This window comes from Leuresthes tenuis, unplaced genomic scaffold (genome assembly GCF_036924035.1).
Source record: "Leuresthes tenuis unplaced genomic scaffold, fLeuTen1.0.hap1 SCAF_6, whole genome shotgun sequence".
NCBI lineage: Eukaryota > Metazoa > Chordata > Actinopteri > Atheriniformes > Atherinopsidae > Leuresthes > Leuresthes tenuis.
Genome location: NW_027325360.1, coordinates 8,281,911 through 8,306,904, shown reverse-complemented (window position 1 = coordinate 8,306,904; position 24,994 = coordinate 8,281,911). Strand labels below are relative to the sequence as shown.

At 38.0% G+C, this 24,994-nt stretch overlaps 3 protein-coding genes across 4 annotated transcripts in view; 2 read left to right on the top strand and 1 right to left on the bottom strand.

The window, feature by feature from the left end:
- nos1 (nitric oxide synthase 1 (neuronal)) overlaps positions 1–18,710 on the bottom strand; it is a 43,761-nt gene extending 25,051 nt beyond the window's left edge. The window contains exons 1-5 of one of the 2 annotated variants that reach the window (XM_072387417.1): positions 18,497–18,710; positions 15,116–15,871; positions 11,968–12,070; positions 8,005–8,142; positions 1,187–1,332 (exon numbers count right to left, since the gene is read on the bottom strand). In XM_072387417.1, the coding sequence (XP_072243518.1) occupies positions 1,187–1,332; positions 8,005–8,142; positions 11,968–12,070; positions 15,116–15,816 (1,088 nt within the window). In that variant the 5' untranslated portion in view covers positions 15,817–15,871; positions 18,497–18,710. The remainder of the gene's footprint in view (positions 1–1,186; positions 1,333–8,004; positions 8,143–11,967; positions 12,071–15,115; positions 15,872–18,496) is intronic. The other variant, XM_072387416.1, reaches the window with a different exon arrangement.
- hspb8 (heat shock protein b8) overlaps positions 1–24,994 on the top strand; it is a 480,000-nt gene that overhangs the window by 58,251 nt on the left and 396,755 nt on the right. The window lies entirely within an intron of this gene.
- fbxo21 (F-box protein 21) overlaps positions 1–24,994 on the top strand; it is a 286,959-nt gene that overhangs the window by 139,406 nt on the left and 122,559 nt on the right. The window lies entirely within an intron of this gene.

Sequence of the window (24,994 nt, the reverse complement as noted above, 5' to 3'; positions counted from 1 at the left end):
ACACACAGACACACAGAATGACACTGTATATGCTTCCTTATTGCAAACAGGCGATTTCTTATAAATTCTCAGGTTTGTACTGCATGGCAGCCTGGCAGCAGTGAAGACAGGATTTATTAGAGGTTTTGATGTTTTGCTGTTGCTTGGTTATTTTTGGGTCAATGCCAGAAATTTCAGAGACTGTTCCCATCAATATCCTAGTTTTGTATGTTAAGGAACTTTATTACTGATATTTCTCTCTCACTGGCGCTAGCATATCTTCTCCCGGATGACCTAGAAAATTACTCTGGCTTGAAATTGTTACCGAGAAACAAAATTACCATCAGTAACTTGCATATCTTATATTCAAACCTTTCAGTCCTTTGGTTTTAGGAGGATGTTTTCAACTTAGGTTTTAGAACGCTTCTGCAAATGAAGCCTGAGATGTGAATGGGTTTATAATCTAAAAAAGTCCCTCACACTTCTTGGTTAGCTTTTGGAAATAGTATTGTAAATTACTTGATTTGCATTAGAAAAAAATCGTGGCAAGGTCTAAAGTATATAATGTGTTTGCAACAGCTGTCACCTGAATGGAAACAATTTTACTGGTCGTGTTTTACTGACAATGTAATAAAGGTAAAGATTGTTAGAGTGGTAGTCTAACTTGCAAAATATGCTACCTTCATCTAGTTTAATTTCCTCCTTAAACTTTCCACACCAAGCCCTTCTTTAGGAGTGAAGAAAAGAAGTATAAAATAAATTAATAAATTGGATAAACGAGACTCAATATATCAATAGCTTTTCCACAATGGCTACAACTCAAGGAATCGCATGGCTTAAGAACTTACACAATGGTTGTTGTTTCTTGCCTGGACAGGTAATTATTTGGTTCGTTTTGAGGGGAATTTGTTGTTTTCATTATTATGCAGCTGACACTGCTATGAAGATACTCTACGTGTATGTCAATGAGTCCAAGGCTGACTGCTGCTCCAAACTGACTAGGGTGATTCTAATGCACATATTTTAAAGGTGTGGCTTTTGAAAAAGCTCCAAGTGGAAGGGTAGGGATTTTTAAAATCTAGCTTGCTCCTACTTTGAGAATACATCGCCTTCTGCAGCTTTAACACAGACATCTGCTCCATTCTCCATGTCGTTCAACTCTCTAGTTTTAACCCGTCACTCTTTGGGTACCACAGGTTGCACTTGCCTTTTGATTGAGGTGTAGTACTGGTCCATGAAGTCAGTGGCCAGGGGAAGAAGCTCCTCTTTGGTTCTGACCTCATCTGGTTTGCGAATTTGCTGACTGGGCATCACCACAGAGCCATTACACACATTTTCACTGCAGATTGGCATCTGAAAAGAAAAGAAAAATGAGACATGAGGTGGGAATATAGCTGGATTAATTCTGCTCTTTTTGTCTCTTTTTCATTCAGTACCAATAACCAACTCTAAAACCAGCTGATGACATCTAGTACACTTTTCTGGTCATATCTGTAAATATAAATCAAATTTAGTTTTTCCTGTAACACTAACACAAGCTACAGTTGCATGACTGAATCATTTTGAACACGCACTGAACAAGGGGCAGTACTTATTTAGAAATGTATATGTGACGCACATCAGTTGTTAATATAAACGTGTGGAACAACAACGTTATAAAAAATATATATTAAAAAAATAAATAAAAAAAAAAAAAATTAAAAAAAATTAAAATCTGTAAAATGAGAAAGATTAAAGAAAAAAATTACAACCAATTACAAAAAACAAAACAAGTTTCACAAAAAGTTTTAAGTAGTGGTGTTGTCCTTTGAACAATGCTTTGTTTCTCTCTTTAGGACAACCGTATGATCAAACACAAGCGATTGAAGTTCTAATAAAATGTGTTTCACTCGTCAGTCACTTAGTATTAAAACATCTTCAAAGTTACTAAATGGTAATTGAGATAATATATTTTTATATTTCTTACACAAACTATTTACATCTGTATCTGCTCCAACAATGACAAAAGCTATTTTGTAAGTATTCTTCAAGATATTTAGTGTTAAAGGATATTTAAACTTTGAAAGTGAGCAGAATGTTGACTCATCCTGTGTTCGGTGGGCATAAACAAATTTTACATGCAATAAAACTCTTAATTTCAGCACAGTTGTGGAATATTGGCTGTTGCCTTCTTAAATCATTGGAGTTCAACAAAGCAGAACTGCCCTTTTGGAGACTGAAAGGGTGCCTCCTTAACTTCTGTTTTACATAAAATAAGTCAATACATAGACACAAATAACATTGGGCAAGTCGATTGCTGGGGAATTTAAATGGGGACCTTTTAAAGTTCAAATGTTGTGATGAAAACAGGTCAAATTAAAGTTGGTAACTCTCTAAAGGAGCAAGCCCTGTATTAAGATGATATTACCTCGTACTTTTGTCCTGCAGATAAAAATTATTTTTAAAAAAAATGTCAGTTTCACTGAGAAACTTTCAAACTTCACAACTAAGATCTTATTGTTTTACCTTGTTCAGCGTAGTACTTGGCTCTCAATGGATACAAGGATTATGAATGTCATAATTTCAGTCACTACATCACGCACATGGCTGGCTCTCTTGTTAATGAATGAGTAAGTTAGTGAGTCATAGATTGGTATTCTTCCATTGAACAGTGACAGGAAGACAGGAAGAGAAGAGGAAATTCAAAATCAAGAAAACGGACAGATACTGGGAGAAAATTGCTCATGGCTCAGTGCAACTTTGTGTGGTCAGTTTAATATGATTAGAGCTGAAGTCGCCTGTCACTTTGGTTTGCCTTCACCAGTTCAGAGACAGAACAAATGAGTGAGCAGGAGCGTTTGACAAAAATGACAGCGCTGGCGAGAGTTAAATAGGAATTCTGACAATGACCCCAGCGGTTCTAAAATTGGCTCTTTACACTGAACCACCCACTTGCACTGTCTAAACACTTGGGTGGGGAGAAGCAGTGTGTCCAAAAGAAACATTTCCCCTTTGTGACCCTCCAGCAAATATAACCTTTCCTTAAAAAACAGAAAATTTGAAAAGAAAATTTAAATGTGCTGAACAAAACAAAAGTCTAAATCAGTCAAGCAAAATCAAAAGGAATAATGGGAAAGGAAACTGAATGAGTTCAAAGTCAACAAGTCAAAGGATAATTATAAAGAGAAAAAAAAAAGAAAAGCCAAGAGAACATAACTCAAACAAGCAAAAACAACAAAGACAAGACCGACAGAAGTGATTGAGTATAAGGGGGAAATGGATGAGTAGTGTTAAAAATAAAACAAAGGAATCACTTGTGCTCCAGTACGTCCGCTCGTCATACTGCTCTGGGCATTCATGCCAACCAGCTGTCCTTTTGGAAAAAAAAAAAAAGATGGATCATCTGTGATATATAATAAAGCTGAAGATGCTATTACAAGCCATTTAATGGGATGCACTCAACAGCCTGTTCGGTAAGTCACCAAAGCAATTATGCTGCTGTTTGCTGTTTACAAATGGCTGCAGTGTTTTGGAGGGTGAATGCTTAAATAGCGAGGTTCACCTTGGCTTACTAACCAACAGGAAGATACTTTGGCTGCATGATAAAAATGTTGTGAACAAACACACGGAGTACTTGATTAATGAACAGGAAAGAGTACCACAGATGAGTAGTCTTTGCAAGTAGCACAGGCTTTTTGGAGTTTTATGCTGTTTTTCTTAACCAGCTTTCTGAAGTATCCATGGGGGTGGAAATGTGAGGCCTGTATATCCCAGTTTTGAGACAGACTTTATACTGTTGATTTATTGAGGCTTTTTTTTTCCCATTACTGTAACAATTTTAGGGAATATTTTTATTCTTAATGTGTGAATTGGAATTGGTATGTATCCTTTTTGCTTTAATGAAAGCAGCACTCAAGATAGTGTGGATTTTCTCCATCTGCAAGTGTCCCAAAATGTCCAGGGGGATGAAGATCAGGTGACTCAAAGGGAAAGTCTGTGAAAGTCAGGAAATCAGGACTCTTCCTAGCAAAGCTTTAAGGTGTGCTGGAGCTCATTATCCTGCTGCAGTAGGATGCAAACATTCGAACCTAAAGAACGGAACACTGCTTCTCCTCAGAGTTTCAAGCAGATGTCCAACCAGTTTGTTTTGCTGTGGATTTGATAAACTGTAGAATCATTCTCTCTCCCGCTCCCACAATTCTTTACTTATCAGTTAATGGAAACCTTTTTGCTTTTTGTATTTGGCCTCGTTTCCCTTCCGAGAAGTGATTTAGAGGTTGTACAGCCAAGACTACTTGTTCACAGCGTTCGTTAGACAGACTTTGTGCTTCAGATGTTGTGTCTTTTGTTCAATATGTTCTGTATCTGATGACTCAGCTTTTATATCCTTCTTTGGATAGAGCTGATCCATTTCCACTGAGTGATCTGCATTGTCCCCAAGAAAATCTTCACTCAAGCCATGATTTAGCTCTGAAAAAGTTCCTGCATCGGTTGAGACCACAGGGTAATTAAAAGCACATCTAAAAGTAAAAAGCAATTTGATGTTATTTGAAACTGAATCTTAACCATGAAAGTTTAGTAGTTTCTCCATTCACTTCCTATAACCAGATTTGAGAGGGTTTACATTCCAAAAAAAAGAGAAAAGAAAGCTCTTCCAGTTCTTTTCAACCAAGCATGCCATGCTTACACATATACACAAATTACTTTAAATGTCATAGATTGTGTCTTGGAGAGTAAGTGCCTGAATCTACAGCTCCATAATCGCTCAGCCTTTACCCACTGGCAATAGTGTAAGTTTGGTTGTAGATAAGAGTTGAACTTTAAATCATAATTTCAGATTAATGAAAAGATCTGACTTTAGTTCTATAAAAAAAAATCTCTTCAATTGTAGTTGGTATCTGTATGTTCCGAGGATTCTGATATTTATATGGTAGATTTACAGGACAATCAAGTTTATCAGTTTTATTTGTACATTTCACATAATCTTACATATATTAAATGTGAAACATTGCAACATTAACCTATTACTTATCAATCAATAGTTTAATAACTCAAGTCGCCAGAGACAGTAGTTTGTGCTGACCATGCTGTGAAGTTCACCGCCTCGGGAAAACTTAGAAGTCTTCATGCTAATGTGTACTGAAAAGCTAGTTCTTGTGCCCGCTGACAATGAGACTATGACGGACAAGGCTGCAGAAGAACCAGAACACTGGTTAGACTGCAGTGAAAGAGTGTGCCTTATTCAGACCTCCTTTTTCCTTTTAAAGGGGAATTTCGTTTTTTTAAACCTGGACCTTATTTCTGGCATAAAATACATCCATCTACTCACCGATAACAGTTTGATGAAAGTCGGAGTCCTTCGGAAGATATTTAGATTACTCAAGATCATGTATATCCATATAACGGGAGTGAACGGGGGCATAGACAATACAGCCTCAAAATAAGGCATTATCTTTCTTTATTTCACCAATATGTTAAGATGAATGAATGAATGACTGGATGAATGAACGCATACTATTGTACTGTTTGCTCATAGCTGCTGTGTTGTTGTGTAGAAAGCCCTCTATAAGCCCCTTACATGAAAGGTACTACCTCCAGTAGGGGTCCTCAGGCAAGACCCCCTTACCCTATCTTCCTACCTGTAAGTTTCTTTGGATAAAAGCATCTGCCAAATGCATACACAAAAATATTTTTACGAAGGACGCTGACTTTCACCAAACTGTTATCGGTGAGTAGATTAATGTATTTTATGCCAGAAATGTGGTCCAGATTTATAAAGAAAACAAACTTCCCCTTTAACACTGGCAGAAATATTTTTTAAACCCATATGAGAGTAACAATTGAAACGTTTCATTCATGCAATTTTTTGGTCGTCCGAAATGAAAATGAATCCTACTTCAGCTGTTTCTGACAAACTATCAGCATTTGTTTCTTTATGGTGATTGTCCTCAACTGTAGCCAAGTCTTTTTTTTATTTATTTATTTTTTTAAATTGTAAGTATGCTATTTTAACAGTAACATCCCCTAACTCTAAGTTGTGTTTTCATCGTATACAGAATGTTGATTGAGTGAACAAAGAGATGATTGTATGTCTACATATGTGGGAGGCAACACCATTCGCCTATAATGTTTGTGATGGATGTTGTTTTGGTAAAAATGGTTACGAACTGTTTCTCAGATGATGGATAGAAGGATGGATTGATCAGTTGTATTCAGTTAATCATGTTACAGATCCATAAAGTGAATGAAGCAAAAACGTCCTCTAAATTCTCCTGCATTTAATCTCTGAGCTTTTTTTTTTTTCTAAATTAGTGAGTCATAGCATGACCATGTGAGCTGTCCCCACACAACATGTCATATGTTGGTTTATTCTGAGGCACTCATTGGTTCATGAGCTTCACCTAGATTTACCTTACCCCCTGCTTTCTGGCTAATTAGTAATGAGATGAATCACCAACAGTTCAGGCATGAGCTCTCTAATGTATGAATAGTTAGTGAGAAGCAGAGAAATAGCACGCCATGCTGTGCTATTATATCTCAGTCTACTTGACTTGCAAATTATGTTTTAAGTCTGCCCACTTAATGTTTGTTCAGTCAACCGAGACACCATATCTGATTTTCATCTGCCTTTAGGTTAGGGTTAAAAAATATATGTTGATATACAGTATTATTATCTCTCACTCTTGTTGGTTGATCTGAGGCTTTGTTTTTGCAGAACCTTACAGTACAAACAGGACCCTTGCCTGTTTGGTATTTGCAATGTTAGCCTGTCATTTATGTTACCCCAATAGTGGCACTCTTGTATCATGTTTATTCTCTAAAAGAGGATGTCAACAAATAGCATAACAACATTTAGCGCACTTATATTTGACAAATGAAAAGATTGCTCTTTCAACCTAAGCGTTATGAGCATTCACACAATCAGTTTTAATCCTTACATGGACAAATAACTCCAACTTTACCATCATGGTTAAGTGACCAACTGATTAATTGGGACGTGTGTTTTAGATTTCCGACTTACATCAAATGAAGTTCAGGCAGCTTTTTTAAAGCAGTTACTGTGATACAAATACATCTGAACTTTATTTAATTACTAAATTTTTTTTAACTTAAGTACACTGCAGACAGTGTGCTGTATATCTGCTTACGCAAACAGACAATTCAGACATAATTGTCTCAGATAAATGTTAATCCAAGTACCACAATTTGTGTCTCATGTGCTAGTGCTATTTAATTAACTTATTCTGCTCTACAATTGACATCAGCCATTGAAAATCCAATGTTTTTTTGTTTTGTTTTTTTAAATTCAATTTAGTGACAAGAACAATGGATACCATTCTAGGACATATTGCTTTACAGTTCAATGTAATTGTTCTGTAATCAATCCTCTCTTTATTCAATGTTCAATCCTGTTTCACTCTCTCTTTTTTTTATAGGATTGGGGTTGTTAAGGTGAATGTGTTTCATTAAATAATTCCTCAATATCATTTAAGACCAGATTAAGAAAAGTGTTCCCAAATAGCAAATGATGATACTATAATAACCCTTTCAGGCATTTCATATCACCCAGATGTGTTGTGGTGTCTTTTTCTACAAAGACCCAGACCTCCACTGCTTGTTTGTTTTTCCTTTATTTGTTGCTTTCAGTATTGTTTTGACTACTATCCTGAGACAGTTAAAATTGTTAATGATGAATGCAACTCTGGGAAAATATGAAACATGTCTATTTATATCGTGATTGTTTTGATCAAATAGGATTCCATATGGCCACAATCCTTCTCCTCTTTTTTCAATTCCCATTCTTTTAGTTTTACTGCTCCATTTTTCTTAAACTTGTGTATTTTCATCTGGCAGGACATGAAAGACACTCTGCAGCCTTTATTCCACTTCAACACTTCCTGTCTAGAGCAGCCATTATAGAATAACTTGAATCATAATATCAAAATCTTCCTCAAGCTTGCCACAATGGTTGCCACAGTGACAACTTGAATGCTGGAGCTGATGCTTTATCCAGCTATTAATTGAAATGGTTTCCATATGCCTTACCTTGCTGGAACTGTGATGGAGTACGTCGCTGTAGAGTGTGCCAGTCTCCCAGTTCTTTATCTTGATAAAGCGGGGGCATTTGGAGGGGCTGCCATTCTGCATTGATTTAATGGGCGAGGTCCTGCCCTGGGCCGGAGGCTGCAAATAGCACAAATTTACAAATGAGTCATTATTTCATGCTGTTCCATTGTAACTAGCTAATAGTTTTTGACCTTTGCGACACTTCTGGTGTAAGCAATATAAGTCGTTTATGACTTGGAGTCATACTAAAGAAAGCTGTAAAGTGACGCAGCCCTCCCACTGCAAGGAAATCAAGTTGAGTGCAATAACTGGAAATTGACGGAAGAGTTCAAGATAGAAATAACATGTATTATCTGGGAGCATTTGAGGGGGATTTCAGCTGAAATGCTTCACACAAAAATGTACTTATTCTCTGGGTAAATCGGTTTGTCATTTTACTTAAGTTTCCCACACTCCCTTATGAAATCAGGAACAATTACAAAAACCATCTGCATTCTCTTCCTGCTTCAATTCTGTTTTATTTTCCATCCCAGGATAAAAGCGCTCCGCATGTAAACTAACTCTTGCCTGAGTTTTTCAATAAGTAGCTATTGACTGATGAATGACTGCAATTTAACCCCATAGCCAACTGTAAACGTTCCTGAAGAAAAGTAGAGAGTGATTGCTACAGATCAGAGTAATCAATGGCGCACCCCGAAAGCTCTTTCATCATCTCCCACGGCATTGTTAATTACATAGTGGAGCAGCTTCTGAACAACAGGGAGACAATCATCATGTTTGCTGGGGAGATGAATGCCAACAGTGGTACGCTGGTTGAGTATTACAGCCATTTTATGTCCGCTCAACAGCAGAGAGGATTCAGGTGGTTTGTACTGAATTTGAATTTTCACACAGCAAGAGTTGAAACCTCTGTTCCCAAGTTCATGTTCCAGCAGTGGTAATCCCCACTGTGCAGTTCAGAAGTGACACATGATTGTCACTGAGTTGTGGACAAGATCATCGTACCGTAAAGAGACTTAGTCAAGCCAGCAAAGGGAATCCCATGTGGAGAAATATGATTTTCAGACATACATAAACATGTAAGGCTTGCTGCTGACTGACTGGAGGACAGCTTTGGCATTTACATTTCACAAAAGTGAAAAAAAAAGTGAAAAGTTTTTCTTTTAATGCCACTCAAAGTTTTTGAAACCTTCAATTCTCAACTTGTGAATGTCAGCGTACTTTTTGTGTAATTTATACATTGGCTATGATGCATGTTTTAAATGTCAAAATGAATAATACAAAAAAGGAAAAAACAGGAAATAAAGGGAAATGAATTAACAAAGATATTAAGAAATAGATTTTATTTTCCACTGATGAGCCAGTTAACTTTTTGTTAAATGTGTGCATAGTTTGGATGTGGAGCATCTCGTGATATCCAACATATTTTTCAGTGTTTTCTCCAGAGGTTGTGGAACAGAATGATTAATTTTCCTTTTGGTTTCAATGAGCACTAAGGGATGCTAAGCACTAAGCAAAGATTTCCTGCACCTACCAGATAAGTTTTAGGCTTGGCCAAGAGATTAAAAAAAATAAACTTCCAGTCTCCAAAATAGGTATTGGGGTGTTTGGATGTGCGTTATAAATTGCATCTGCTAAAATGAGATGGAAACTGAGTGGATTTTAAAATCAACACATATCCACTTAATATTAGGGTTTTATCTTGAGCTTTTTAAAAAATATATTCTCCACATTAGTTAGTTGTATACCAATATAATTTCAGACTGTTGAAAAGATCTATGTGGCTTGTGTAAAACAGGACAGAGACTGTCAAGTGAAAGAATTTAACTTCTCCCATTGTTACTAAACAGAATCTGGACATGCCACTGGAATAACTGAACTGGAATAACACATAGGAAGATGTGAACTGGGAAAATTGGGGATTAAACATTCTGACTGATGGACAATCACTGCCTCTAAAGTACAAAAAAAAACAAAAAAAAACAAAAAAAAAAAAACATTTTTAGTAGAAAACATGTACCAATACAGTCAACTTCAAAATTACAAGTAAGGTTACTGTATATGTCAAACAGAACAGGGCAGGGCAGGGACAAAAAAAGGAGGAGATTTCAGACATTTAAAACAACTCAAATCTTAAAAATGTCACAGCAGTTTGGCAAAACTTATATTATAGATTTTTCTCTTTTTTAACACGCCACTATATTGCATCAGACTGTTTATTTTGTCACTGTTTTCTCAACCAAAAGATGTCTGCCGGTGATCAGTAGCTGTTTGTTTGGTTCCCCAATGAGAAATTCTCCCTCTGACCGCTGCCAACTGAAGGTAACCACTCTTGACTATGTCACACAACCTCACTTCAAAAACCAGAACTATGCCTTTAAGGGTCTGAAATCTGTCAGTTGGATGTGTTAAAGCAGCCTGTATGGCTTAGTGAATCAAGCTAGAACCAAGACATAACACTGGGTAATAAATAATTAACTAAAACATAAGTCTCCAGCTGTTTGAAGGACCATGTTATTCTTCTCAATGTGAAGAATAAGGCATTGATCTAAGAAGGCAGGATCCATGGTCCAAGAAATTAAGATAATCAAGATAATCAAAGTCAATCTCATGAAGATGACTATATGATAGGGCAGTTATGCCAAAGTGTTTCTGGTAAATTAAGTAAAACTTCCTCGTACACCCATCAATTAAAACTTCTAATGTGAAATTGAGATAATGATGATGAGGCAGGGTGGAAATGAGAAAAGACAACAGAAGGAAAGTGGCAAAACTGCCAATGTCATTAGACTTGTCTGAAGACAAGTAGATTTCTGGTTTTACAACTAATGTGTTTATTCAGTGATGAATAAACCATGACGTGGGAAAACTGAGGTACAGAAGTACGTTTTATTTTATGCTTCATGACTTTTTTTAGAGGTAGCGTTACTATAGGCTTATTAACCATAACCTTACAGAAGCAGAGGCTCCTGTATCATTTATAATCTAGAAGTGAGAAAACTAATTAGCAGATTATCAATGTGAAATCCTTGTATTTTCCCAAAAAGAATTAATGGAATTTTCTGAAAACATTTACTTATTCATTTTTTTTCAGCTTAGTTTGGTGTCCGACAAGTCCATCAAATGAAAGCCCTACTAATGAACCATCAAAGGGGGTCTCAGTCTCTATCAAAACCAATTTGGGGAGTATTCTTACTGCATGAGTCAATGCACAAGAATCCACTGAACGCATATCGATTCTAAGACCCAAACATACTTTCAAACAAGTAGGTACAAGAGGGGAGATCCAACTCACAAACTCGCAATAATCATTCACGGTAGTGCTCCCTTCTTTGCAGGTCTGACAAACTGGATCACATAAAGAATGGCCACATTTAATGGAGAGAAGCAGATAAGCAGCTGCATGCATTCATTAGGCCTCCTGGAATCCTTTCACCCCATCCAGTCCTATTGATGAGGGCTTGAGTGATGTCAGAAATGGATGTATTACGCAGACCATGTACAGATTACAATGGCATCCCCGTTAAAGACACTCAGACCTGACACAAGACCCCTCCGTTCGGAAGGCATAAGCCGGATTTAATGCCACACCAGCTTGCAGCCGGAGGGATCTGATGGTGAGGTGATCGGATCTTACGCAAAGTCTTTGCTGCTGTGTGGAAAGCTGTAACACGGATAAGCACGCTGAATTTGAATGGGCCAATAGTTTTCATTATTTTACAAAGCCAACTAGTAAGACAAGGCAGCCGTGGATTCATGTGCATTATACAGCTGCATATTTACTCTGAGCAAGCTTGCTTTGGCACAAACATTCACTCAAAGAGAGGAGTGAAATGTCTTTAACTTATTGATCCAGATAAGTTAAGCTGGACAGACTGATTCTTACACATGACCTCTTTCACTCTAAAGTCTTTCAAGGATTGATAATTTGTTTAGCTTTACCTTGTCATCGTCAATGTTGTTGTGCACCACCGGCATGTTTTCCAGCATTCTGTCATTATCTGGCACCAGCTGGGGAGGTGTGCCATTTCCCACGCCGAGGTCCCTAGAAGTCAACAACAATTTTCTGTCAGGTGTGTCAACTCTCATCTGGTACAAACTACTCTCTAATTTCAGCTTAAAACCTCCAGTCAAACCATGCACACACACTCGTGCACACTCATAAAAACGCAGACAGCAGACAAGCCTCCTTTCTTACCATTTCACAAAGACAGGAGATAAGCAATCTAACCCACCAAAAACTCAAAAAAGGAGATCTAAAATGTAACTGCAGAGGGAGTGTTGACATTGCATATGTAATTTCAGTTGCTCAAGATTGAGTTTAAAAGTCTGTTTTACATCTTGTCTTAAGTCACAAATTTAAACAGATGAACTATTGTGTAAACATGATGAATCAAGATGACACCAATACAAACAGCAGCCATTCATCCTGCAAAGACAAAAAGCGAAAGACCTTTGGAGAAAGATCTCCATATGAGCTGTGACAAGATGATCCTAATAGACTGAATGAAAAAGGGGAGAGAAGATTCATGAACTGCCACCTTGACAAACCACACATAAGATGGACACATACAGCAAACTCATCTCCATGCTGAAGTTTGCATCCCTCCAATCGAAAACACCCACACACATTTTGCCTCCTACCGTCTTTCACACTCATCCTCCCACCCCCACGAGCACGTGTCCATGCTTATTGTAAATCCTCACAGGCATCCTTTTTCCCTTTCACACAGTATCTCTTGCTGCAGTTTGTAAGAGCATATTCATCAACACAATTTGGAGGTGGAGTTCAAACTTGCAGAAAAAGGGACATTACATGAGTACATTTTTTTTCCATCAGTGCTGACTTTTTCCATCAGTGCTGACAGCCAGAGCCTCATCCAACTCCTGCTGACGGGTAAAAATACACCCGCTTCTCTTCTGAAAATGTCTCATTGTATTCTGCTTTTCCCTTCCTTACAAACAGTCATTACAACATTATTCAAAACAGTCTACTGCAATTGAATATTTTCTTCACATTAATAACCTTCCTCTCAAGCTTTTCACTTTAAGTCTTCCTCTATTTACCTGAGACATATAAAATAATATTACTGACTCAGTGTCATTGCTGAACAAATGCCAGCAGTGTTAGTTAAAGACACTGTGTTGAACACACAAATCACATCTCCCACTGAAATAAATAACTCTGAAAGTTGTGCTAGGACGCACAAAAGAAAAAAAAATGTTAGCATTTGTTAACTTTTGCTGCATTTATAAACAATTGGAAACACTGAGTTTCTGATCTCTGACTCAAAAAAAAAAATCAAAGAAAACACAAGAGAAATGTCTTAGTTGGTAACTCAGATGTCAGTTGAAGACTTTATAGACTTCTCACTCCTTTTATTTCAATGCCCTCCTCCCCCAAAAGGGCAACTTACAAAAGAATCACAACATCCTTTTTGATGATTTTCATATAATCAAACAAACATATGTGATACCTTTAGTTCATATTTTGCTCATCTATCAACCTGACTATTGTTGGCAAAGCAACAAAGCAAACCTGAAGGCAGGCCGCCATGTTTTTTTTCTCCTTGCCCTCATGAGTTGAAAATGATTTTGCATTCTGCCTTCCCACTTTCAGTGTCCACCAAATGCAGCATTTGTTAACCTCAGTCTACAGGTCTGCCCTGATTGGTTAGTTTGAACTGGGAAGACAGAACCCAAGACTATAGCCTTGTACTGGGGACAAGGGCAACGACCTCCTCTAAGGGAAGCACAGTTCAGCCCTGTATTTAGCAGATTAAAGTAGCTTCTGTTTTTCCAGCTCACTGCATCGCAATGGTTTCCTTCGACCAGGTCTATCTCACATTTCACCTTACAACACACTATTTTAAACTGTCTATTCAATCAAATATCGTTTTAGATCCCATTCCTGTAAACTTGTCTGGTACCATTAGTACAGACCATTTAAGCAAGACTTTTCATGCCTTTTTTTGTCAAAGCATGTGTATCCTTAGAAAGCAACAAATAACTCATTATTCATGAAAGAGATGGGATGTGCATGAGTTGCTCAAGAAAGAGATATTGATCTTAACAGACAGTAGCCTCAGTTTGATTTCAATTGGTTGTGTGAGTACAATGGCAGATAATTGAGACGCCAATAACAACAGTACACTGTGCAGACCGTTTAGTCAAAACTGGAGGTAGAATATTGGCTCTGATTGAGAACCCTTGTGAAATGAATACTTAAATACACAACGAGTATTCCAAGTGCAACATCGATGAATCTTCAGATTAAATCTTTAAAAGGAGGCATTTCAAATATACATAACCGTTACCAGTTTTACACCTCTTCATTACTGTGCTGCTGAAACACTACCATTTGACTTTCTGCAGCTTGGAAGAAGTTTGGATCTCTCGTAAACTGCCAAAGAATCATAACTGTGTGACAAGTTTTCAGTTGAAATATGTTAATTGGGTACTGTAATGTCACATTATTATAGGGACTAACGTTGGATACTGATAAAGCACACACATTCCATATATCTGAATTGTGGCAAAATGTATTCAAATAAATGCAGATTGAAATGACATTCTGAAATATGCAAATTATCAGATATGTGGGTTTTTTCCCCTTGTCATCTCAGGCCTAACTACCAACTTTTTGTTTTTCAGCTTTATAATAAGTGTAAAAAACTGCCAAACAGTGTCAAGACATTAAACTTAACCTTCATAGCTGATTTTGTGATTATAGGAAAAACAGCTGACAAATTTTAGTAATGTCATTTCAAGTGAGGTTTTCTAGAGGTCAGCATACAGGCACTAATTACTTACCACTGCACACTGAGTCATAGATATGGCAGCCTGTAGCCTATATTATTGCTAATGCAACACAGATGTGTCAGGTTGGTCAGATACTGCAGGGGAGCAAAGTGAGTAGGGATACGTTTGTTCACAGGCTTAATTGCAGGCTCTTGTACTGGCAGTTAAGAAAAAACCCTCTTGAAGGTTGTGGCTCTAGGCTCTATCTGGGGTACAATTGCTGAGGAGGTGATTGAAGAAGAAGACAGTCGATAAGGGATCAATAATGTAGCATCACATCAAAAATTACCATGCCACTTGAATTTCTGCATCTCTTCTCCCAGAATTCCTCTGGCCTTCTCCATTAATCTCCTTTTTGCTGTTTTTGATGAGACGCAGCACTGGTTCGATCTCCTTAAGAAGCTCGTTGTTCTCCTCCAGCCCATTGCACAGGAGAGCTCCGCGGCCCCCGTCCTGACCCTGCACACCTCCTCGTTGCAGGAGGGCCTGGGTGATGGATGGAGAGGACAGGTTCTCAATGGCCCTGAGCTGGGGCTCCCTGTTGAGCTGCTGCTGCTGCCCTGGGCTGTATGCGCTGAGAGGCGACCACTGATCGTAGGACTTTTGAGGGAAGGCAGGGCGTGTGATCCTCACCGTGCGCTGGCGACCATCTCCTGATAGGGTGGTCTCCAGGTGGGTGGTAAAGCCCTCGGGCCCGCGGAGGATGAGCACGGCATGGCTCTCTGCCGACACATTCTTGAGAGTCTCTAATGCCCGCTCATATGAGAGGTCTACCAGGGGCTTGTTGTTGACAGCCAACACGATGTCGCCCACCTGCACCAAGCCACACTCTTCTGCAGCTCCGCCGCGAATGAGGTCTGACACAATGACAGGCGGCTTGGACACCCTCTGCTTCACCAGAAAGCCCAAACCGCCAACCTTCCTCTTGAAAAGACGTACTGAGATGATATTGGGCTGCAGCTGGCATACTGTGGGCTCCGACTCCTGCATTGTGCCTGTGAGTGAATGCGTGTGCTTCCGTGTATGTGCGTCCCCAGGGATGTTTCTGAAAAGCATCCAAAAAAACCAAAAGAGAGAATAAGGGGGAGGGGAAACATTTGTGGAGAAAATTAGTTTGTGTTGATTTAACATCAGTCAAATTGTTGTTGCTTTTTACACTGATCATTTATGCCCTATTATGTGTCAAATTCAAAACAGATCACCCAAACCTCCAGAGAAGTTGGGAAGTTGATAAAATGCAAAAAAAAACAAGTCCAAATAAATCATTTTTCTCTGTCTCTACTGACTGTATTCATAAAAGATAGATTTTAGAATTTTAGACTAGCAACAACATTTCTAAGAGATTCTACACTGGGGCATAAAAGGAGCTAAGACTAAAGGCTTAGTCTTTCCAGGAAAGATTGGGTCAGGGTTAGAGAATCATCAATAAGTTATTAAAAAAATAATAATTGTAAAGTGAAAAATATTGTGAAAAGATTCAGGGAGTCTGGGAAAATCTCAGTGGGCCAAGAATGGTGGTAACTTTTGGATGCCGGTGACCTTCAAGCCCTCACACAGCACTGCAAGAGAAGCAGTTATGCCATCATGATCAATATAGCCACATGTGCGTCACATCCACCAATGTAACACAACACTGTATTACCCAAGGAGGAAGTTATGTATCAACTTTATGCAAAAATACAGCAGAATTCTCTGAACATGAATCCTCTCAGAAGGACTGAAAGACAGTGGACATATGTGTTTCAGCTGCTTTTAGGAAGAACAGTAATTCTACGGGTCAAGGAAGAGAAAGAAAAACAAAGTAAAAGGTGCAAAGGTGCTTATTTTTTTCTTAATACAACTGAAATGGTCAATGAATACACCGGAAATTTGTTTGGACATGTGTGGCAAATATAAGGTTGAACAACAGACAAACTGAATTCAAAGTTTTTGGTGCATCTTCGAAAATGTCCCAACTTTTTTAGAAATCGTCTGCTCTCGGCAATCCTCTGTATCTGCATCAGAGCAACTAAATGTTTATCAGACTGTTTGAAAGGGAAACCTTCTCTACATAAAAAGAGTAGATCACAACCCATCTCAAATGGGTGCAATGTATTTGCAAAAGCCCCATTTCCCGAGCCACTGCCATTTGTTTCTTTCAGGGATGAACATTTAAGCATTTTTTCTTTAATGTTTCTGCAATGTTGCACATATTTCCTTTAATTCCAGAGGAAAATCATCAACTGTTAACCTTTATCTAATAGGTACAGTTAGAGAATGTTACGATTTTTGACAAAAAATGATGAGTGTAGGCAATCTTTATAGATTGACAAATAGCTAAGCAACCTCGTAACAAATAATATTACAGACAGGGGATATTCAATGAGACATTTAGATTAATGGTTTGAATACTCATTTAGAATATTTTAGAAGGCAGATTTGCTGCTTTTAGTTATTATGCATAATCTTTGGCTCTCTATCCTCAAGAGAAAAAAAATGCATTCCTTTTTGCTTTTGACAATGTTTTAGTCATTTCAAGTTTTTAGCAAGTCGTCTGCTTGAGAGACACTTGTAATAGAAAATAGAGAACTTGTTCACGGTTGACAGACTGAACAGTTTAAGAATAGATGGAGTTTGGAGGAGCAGGTATTGGGATTCCAGCTAGGAAATGCCAACATGTCTCTGTGTAGTGTTTGGGGGTTTTCTTTTGAATAGTGTGGGCTCTGTCTCTGCATAATCACGGCGATAACAAAAAAAAAAACGCACGAGACGAAAGCCCCCGCTGCTTGTGCTGACCGAGTTCTATTCTACGCGGATGTGTTTTACTTTATTCGAATGCAAAGCCACAACATGACATGTCTTATATGCTTAAACATCTCAGAGAGGAGGTTTTGACGTCTTTCCTCTGAGAGAGGGAAAACCCTTGATTGTATACGATAAGATCCAACTTATCCAGAACCTCATGTCAAGTCTCTCAGTGACCACGGGTACAAACGTTGTCCCACCAAGTCATCAGCACATCCTCATACTGTTTTGGTAGTAGTGAAATCACAGATTCAGAAGATTAAATCCTCTGTTTATGGCTTTAGGAAAAAAGTGGCAGTTAGTCTTTAATGTTGTGGGAAGTTCTAACCCCTACTGGTTCTACAGGTTAATCCGTCAAACGAACAGGTGACTTATTTTGGGTATGTCATTATTCAGACAGCAATCTTCCCAAAACAAGACACATTGACATCTGAAAGAAGCAGAAAGACATTATTCTTTTGTATAAAAATGTCAACCCCAAAAGAACATCTAGGGCTTGCAAATGCAAGTACAAGTAATATAAATCTGTTATTTGATTTAATTTTGCTCTGCCGTCTTCTCTTGCATAACAAAGAAAGAAAATGCACAAGATGTTCCTACCGACCATCAATTTATTGTTCATTTCCAACATCAACAAGTTCCAGTAACAGTTATGCAGGGACAATTTAGACCAACATCAACGAGGCTGCAAATTAAGGCTACCTTTTTTCCTGTAAGAGAGAAAGAAAAAAAGAACAGCTCTGTACATTACTTTTGAGGACGCTCCATCAGTCCTCAAGCGCAAGATGCTCATCCACCAGCGGAATGCGCAGCTTAAATTTCCACAGACACGCAAAAAAAGAAGAAAGAAACAAAGCAAGGGCTGATCATTTAAACAACAACTTACCCCTGAGAACAAGGTCGCTGTCACAACGACCTGCAGCGGTGAAGTTGGGATAAAACTCCTGCGCTCCCGCGTCTTTACCTCAGCAGCAACTGCACAGCTTTCTCAAGCCCCCAAAAGCGTCTCCAAGTCGCAGCAACGCGTTCTGCCTCTCTAGAGACGAGGCATGCTTGTGCCTTTCCACGCGCAGGGGCGCTTTATAAATACAGAGCGACAAGAGATACTGTGACGAGCTGGGAGGGAGCCGTGCGCGGACATTTAAATTAACTGCAGGTGGATTTAGCTAGCTATCGTCATCACTCAGCATGCAACAGCCGACTCTCCTACATTACAGACTGCACCCATGAGCTTGCGGCAGGCCTCCAGGGGATGGAGGGATAAAAGAAACGGTGTGTCACCATAATCCAGCCTTACGGTGTGGTTATTTGCAGTAATGTGGAAGAGATGAGGGTCTTTCCGATCAGTGAAGGAAACAGAAGAAAAAGAAGTTTTGACTTTGCGTCTAGCTGTGTACAACGGAATCCACTCTTTGTTATTCACAATCAATATCTAAGTGGTAAAAAAAAAAACATGCAGTGCCATTCAAACTTTTAAGAGAAGAATCCCACGGCATATTTGTCTAAAACTTCATTTCTCAGCATGAGAACCAGATCTTTGAACAGACAATACAGACGGACTGAACGCAAATCAAACGGCCAGCTTTTTTACATTTGTTTAGCTTTCACTAATTCAGAAATCCCACAGGAAATCTCAACCTCTTTCAAAATACCAAGTGCAGATTAGAGACATATCCTGAGATGAGCAAACCCTGTCTGTGGTAAAACAATAAGATGTGTTTACCTTTACGGGGTTTTGAAAGTGATCACTTGTACATAGTTCCGCTTAGAGCTTCAAATATGAACTAAGTCGTCAGCTCACAAAAAGAAAATGACATGCAGTGTTGTGTGAGCAGACTTTCAAGGTGCAAATAAGAAAAATTGACGTAACACGGAAAGACAATGCTGAGTGGTTTCAAGACAAGACAATGTGCACCCAGGTAATAGTCCCCTTAATGTAACCAAGTGATAACAAATAATACTGCCCGACATCTTTGTCCCTTTGCATGTAAATGCTAAGTATGCTTTTCTTTCAGCAGCTTTTAAGATTTAGCTTTTAAGTTTTGGGAAGATTGCTGTCTGAATAATGACATACCCAAAATAAGTCACCTGTTCGTTTGACGGATTAACCTGTAGAACCAGTAGGGGTTAGAACTTCCCACAACATTAAAGACTAACTGCCACTTTTTTCCTAAAGCCATAAACAGAGGATTTAATCTTCTGAATCTGTGATTTCACTACTACCAAAACAGTATGAGGATGTGCTGATGACTTGGTGGGACAACGTTTGTACCCGTGGTCACTGAGAGACTTGACATGAGGTTCTGGATAAGTTGGATCTTATTGCAGAGTTTTCACCTTCTGCTATCTTTTATCCTTGAGATAACAGATATTTAGTTTGTTAGGGTAAGACAAGCAATATGAAGAATGTAAATGACCTTTTTCTGCTTTAAAATTGGTCTCAAAAAGTTCCTCAGTCCCGTATTCAGACAGTTCAAACACGAATGAGCAGATATCACAGATACTGAACATGTTTGTCACAGTCAAAGTTATACAAATTTTCCTGTAGAATCTAATCCACCTTATAGCTTTTTTTTTTTTTTTTTTTTTTTTTTTTTTAACCTCCACCATACTTTTAGGAAGCTGGTTCTGGACTTTGCCTGGATTTCTCTGACAGGCAGATTTTCCTTGCTTGAGTTCATTCTGTAATGAACTCAGCTTTTCCCACTGGGTCACCTAACTTCCTCTGAACTTTGGTTAGACAGCCACCATGACATTATCCTGTATGATAGCTTGTGAATTAATTTTTCCCCTCAAAGGCAGCAAGCAAGTCAAGGCCCAGAGGCAACAAAGCCTAAATCATGTTCTCTCCACCGCACTTCACCTTTGGGATGATAACATTAATATGCAAGGCCATTTTTATGTCATAGTTCTAAAAAAAAAGTCCTTATAAGATGGTCAGAAATTAGGGGTAGGGAAGAAACATGGCTTAGAACCACCAGACCTAAGTTTGAGACAATTTTTGTTCAAATGAGTCTTAAGAATTGCTTGATTTCCATTTCCTTTTTACTCTCTATACTTTATGGTTTACTCACTATGTTTGCGAGTGAGCTCCTTTGAACTACTTGGTTATGTTTAGTTAACTTTTTTAGCTGGCTTTGGGAACTAAAACTATTTTGTTAGAAAAACCTAGTGGTTTGAAGCTTACTGCTTCATCATTTCAATATGACTAATTAAAAAGTTATGTTTTCCTGTCCTTTTGAAAAATTCCAGAAAAGGTGAGATGCAATGTCTGAGAGAGAAGCATGAAACCAGCACAGAAATACCAAAAATTGTATTAATCTGAGTGGTCGTTTGTGGCTGGTTTGTAAATCATATGTCCAAATGGTTAACTCAACAGCTGAAAGAGATATGTGTTTAGTCTAAATATACTGCAGCTCCACTTTGGAATGAATAAGGGTTAGTATTTGCCTGTGCGGTTTGTTGTACATATTTCATTCTTCACAGATGGACTTTCCTATTGCATCGTAAGGAGCCTCACAACACAATATATCAGTCGAGATCACAACACCACAACATTTTTTGGAAACGTGAGACTGGGCTCACATATGGCATTGAATTTTTATATTTGAATTAGATCAAGGAAAATAAAAATTAAGCATTATGATGGTTTAATTGCTTTTGCCAGATGAGGCTGTGGCTTAGGTAACTAAGAGTTGTTCCACCAATCAGAAGGTCAGCAGATCAGTGCTCATCAAAGTCGGGCAAAACGTTGAGATACTTTTTCCTTCTAAAAACCTTACCATAGGTTTAACCCAGAATATCAGGATGCATTTACAAATGTTTCTGAATAATTAGTTTTTTCTTTTTTAAAGCTATCTCTAGTTGAAGCCACGTAGAGATCAAACGAGGAGCAGGTCTTTGACATCATACATGCACACAGGTACACTAAAGCGAGGTTTAATCAAAGAAAAAAAGAAACATCTCAGCTCACTTTAAGGGTGTGTCGTTGGAAACAGTTACACAGGCACTCATTCAGTGCACACACACCCACACACCCACATTCGGGCATGTCATTATGTCAATCACTTCCTGCTTGAGTGGTACCATCTGCCTTCTCATAAAGCCACACACCATGTGGATCACTGTGCAAAGCCCCTGCTTAGCCCAGTTACGTTGCACATTGCCCAGAGTTAAGATTCCCCAGTTAAAATGACATTTGTTTCTTTTTATACACTATCCTCTCATCCTGTTTGTCTCTGGACCATCATCTCTTTTTATTCACTTTTAAAAAGAAGAGACCGGGTCATCATCCAGACTTGCATGTGAAGCTGTAAGAGACATTTTTTCTTTTGCATGTTTTATATGTCCGAAAATACACATACTAATGAGTTACACGACACATATCACTTAGATTTCAATTCAGCCTTTCTATGATGTCCTTAATTTTAATCAGCCTTTTGAACATACAACTGGTCCTTTACTACACTGAGATATTATGCAGTTGTATATTCATCCCCTGAACTATGGATTTGATTGCATTTATCGTCCATTAAGAGGAAAATCTAGTATTGTGTCCAACAAGCAAAATTACCCAATATTGTAATCCTGCTGTGATAAATGTTTTAAAGCATGTCTGATCAACGAATTAAATAAAAACTGAATTGAAAAGATTTACCCTGTGATGTCAGCTGATTATTTTACAAGGGAATATGTCAATGTGGGGGAATATGTGATAAAAATAATAAATCAAATACTCCACAGAAACTACTGTTTGTAGTCTGGACTACTTGTAGAACTGTGCAAAAATGTGAAGTCTATGGTAATCTATTAATAAAAAATGAAAACGCGTCCCACAGACCCAAACACCACATAAGGTTTAAAAGAAAACAACAATGAAAGCAGTGAATGAGTGCATCTCATGCATGCATACCTTGGAGTTGCTGAAAGTGCTTGCACAGTTGGAAGGCCCAGGTGTGCTGTGTTAGCTGATGAGCTTAGCATGCCAGCCAAACACAGAGGACTGCCTCTGAGACAGTGGGTGGGGCATCACAGCTGATGTGCAATAATGAAAACAGACATGAACTATATAGAAACTCCTTCGAGAATATTTTGGTCCTTGGAAAATTTTCCATGTGTGTTCTTTGAGCCAATAATTCTACAAATGACACTTATGTCATGTACTCTTTTTTCTAACGTCATATTTGCAATTCTCTTGCCAGTTTTGACAAGGCCAGAGGCAGACATACAGGATTTACTACAAAGTTAAATCAACTTGTTTAGTAAGATATGCTAAACCCGAGATTAGAGTAATCAGTATAACAAAGGTAGCTCACTTCTAGTTGATCACCATGGTAACATACTGTATGCTGCATGTCTAAGCTGTTTCAGAGGAGGAAACTGTCAGAGTTTAGGAATGAACCGACTATAAAAATCACCTCCCTTTCACAAACTACTTTCCTGATGGTATTCTGTATGAAAACTTTACATTTTCAGTTGAGGGAATGAGGCATTGTTCAAGATTTTGATAGTTTTTCACATGTTGTGAAACACATGCTCCTTGTCTTTATGCTTTTCGACATAAATATTTTGTAAAGCCCCTCTAAAAAGCCCAACTTACCTGCTATTGATGATATAAAGCAGAATAAATTAAAGATTGCAATGATTGGAATTCCCCAACATCTGACCTAACTTTTTCTTTCCAAGCATGTAGGAAAACTGTTCCGGTCCAGGGTTTACATGTTTTTTTTACAAACAGAGCCCCTAACTGACTTGTCCCCTCTGGACTACAGTATTATTATTATTATTATAGCAGTACATTATGATAGTGGGCTGGTTAGGGGAAACCAGCTGTATCTGTTGATATTCTGCTTACTCAGATGTAATTAAAACCCTGCCCACATGAGCCATGTTTATGGAAAATGTTTACCTATTGAACATTAAAAAATTAAAGAGAACTCCTAATGATGACTATTTGAAAGCTTTATGTTTAAATTGAAAATGTCTCCAAAAAAGGAAGCATACATCTCAAAATTTGCATGTGCCATTTTACGATGGATGACTACCCTCGAGCTTTAAATGCAAAAGAAATTATGAGTTTATTCAATTTATTCTACATTTGCTAAGTTTTTGGCATGAGGCAGATATATCCCATTCTCTGTATACTGTGCCTGTATGTCTATCATTATAAAATTGCATTGCAAACTAAAGAGATGGAAAGGACAGATGGCCCTTTAATGTATATCTGCTTTTTAACTAATCGCACGATTTAGCCCCAAGCTGCTTTCCTGAAAACATACTACAGGGAGAGGCCAGGAATAGCTCAGGGGGTGCACAAACAGTTTGTGAGTCCGGATGCTAGGCTGCAAAGGAAATGGTGGATTACTTCAATAAAAATGCTTTTTAAAATAGAAAGTTAGTCCCTTCTGAAATGTAGGGTAGGATTTTATAAAATATAGATGGAAAGATTTAATCTTAAAGCAATGTAATAGTGAAACTTGAGAATCGTGTTGTATAGTTTGCTTAACAATAAAGTCAAACTAAATCAAACCAAGCCATAAATTTGTTAAGATGTACATTTTGATTTCATAGATTGAAACTGTAACTTAAACTTAACTGAAGTTCAACCCTAAATGTTGCACAAACTCTTGATTGATACAATGACTGATATTGAAATACTATCACTGTAAGTCACTGCCAACCCGTCAAGGCTGTCTCAGTTTGCATATTTTGTCTTGTGAAGGTGTGCCTGTTTCTTGAAAGAGGAATTACTCCATCCTTTAATTCTAAGGTTTTAGGTATGAGCACATAATATTAAATGGGATTAATATGAACAATCATCTCATCCTCATTAGGTTTTAAAAAAGTAGATAAATACAACCTCATGTGAACAAACACGTGAACAGTATACTACACAATGTCACAATTACTTTCACAATTATTCATTAATAAAAATTTAACCAAAAGGCAAAAGCACTTTGTTTGTTAAGCACTGATATTTTTTTAAAAGCCAGCAGTTTGGTCAAAAGGATCTTCCTCAAAACATATCAGCTGTAAGGTAACATAGTTCATGGACATAACCCGTAATCTTGGCTGTAATTGCATGATAGTGCACAGCTGTGTGTGGGTGGGACTGTGTTGACAACATTTATTCAAAACTGGCTGCGCCTCTTTTCCTACAGCTGGGGCACAAGCCTGGTAAAGCATATCTTTTAACTGTAGTGGAAAAGCAGCAAGATGAGGCGTCTCCATGAAGAAAAAGAAAAGCCATGATTTTCTTTTTTGTTTATTATGTCATCAATCACTGACAAAATAACAATGCCTGAGAAAAAAAAACATGCATAATCAATTACCTGCTGGTTAAAGCATAGCCAGGCATGTGTTGTTCTGAGCATATTCGTTGACT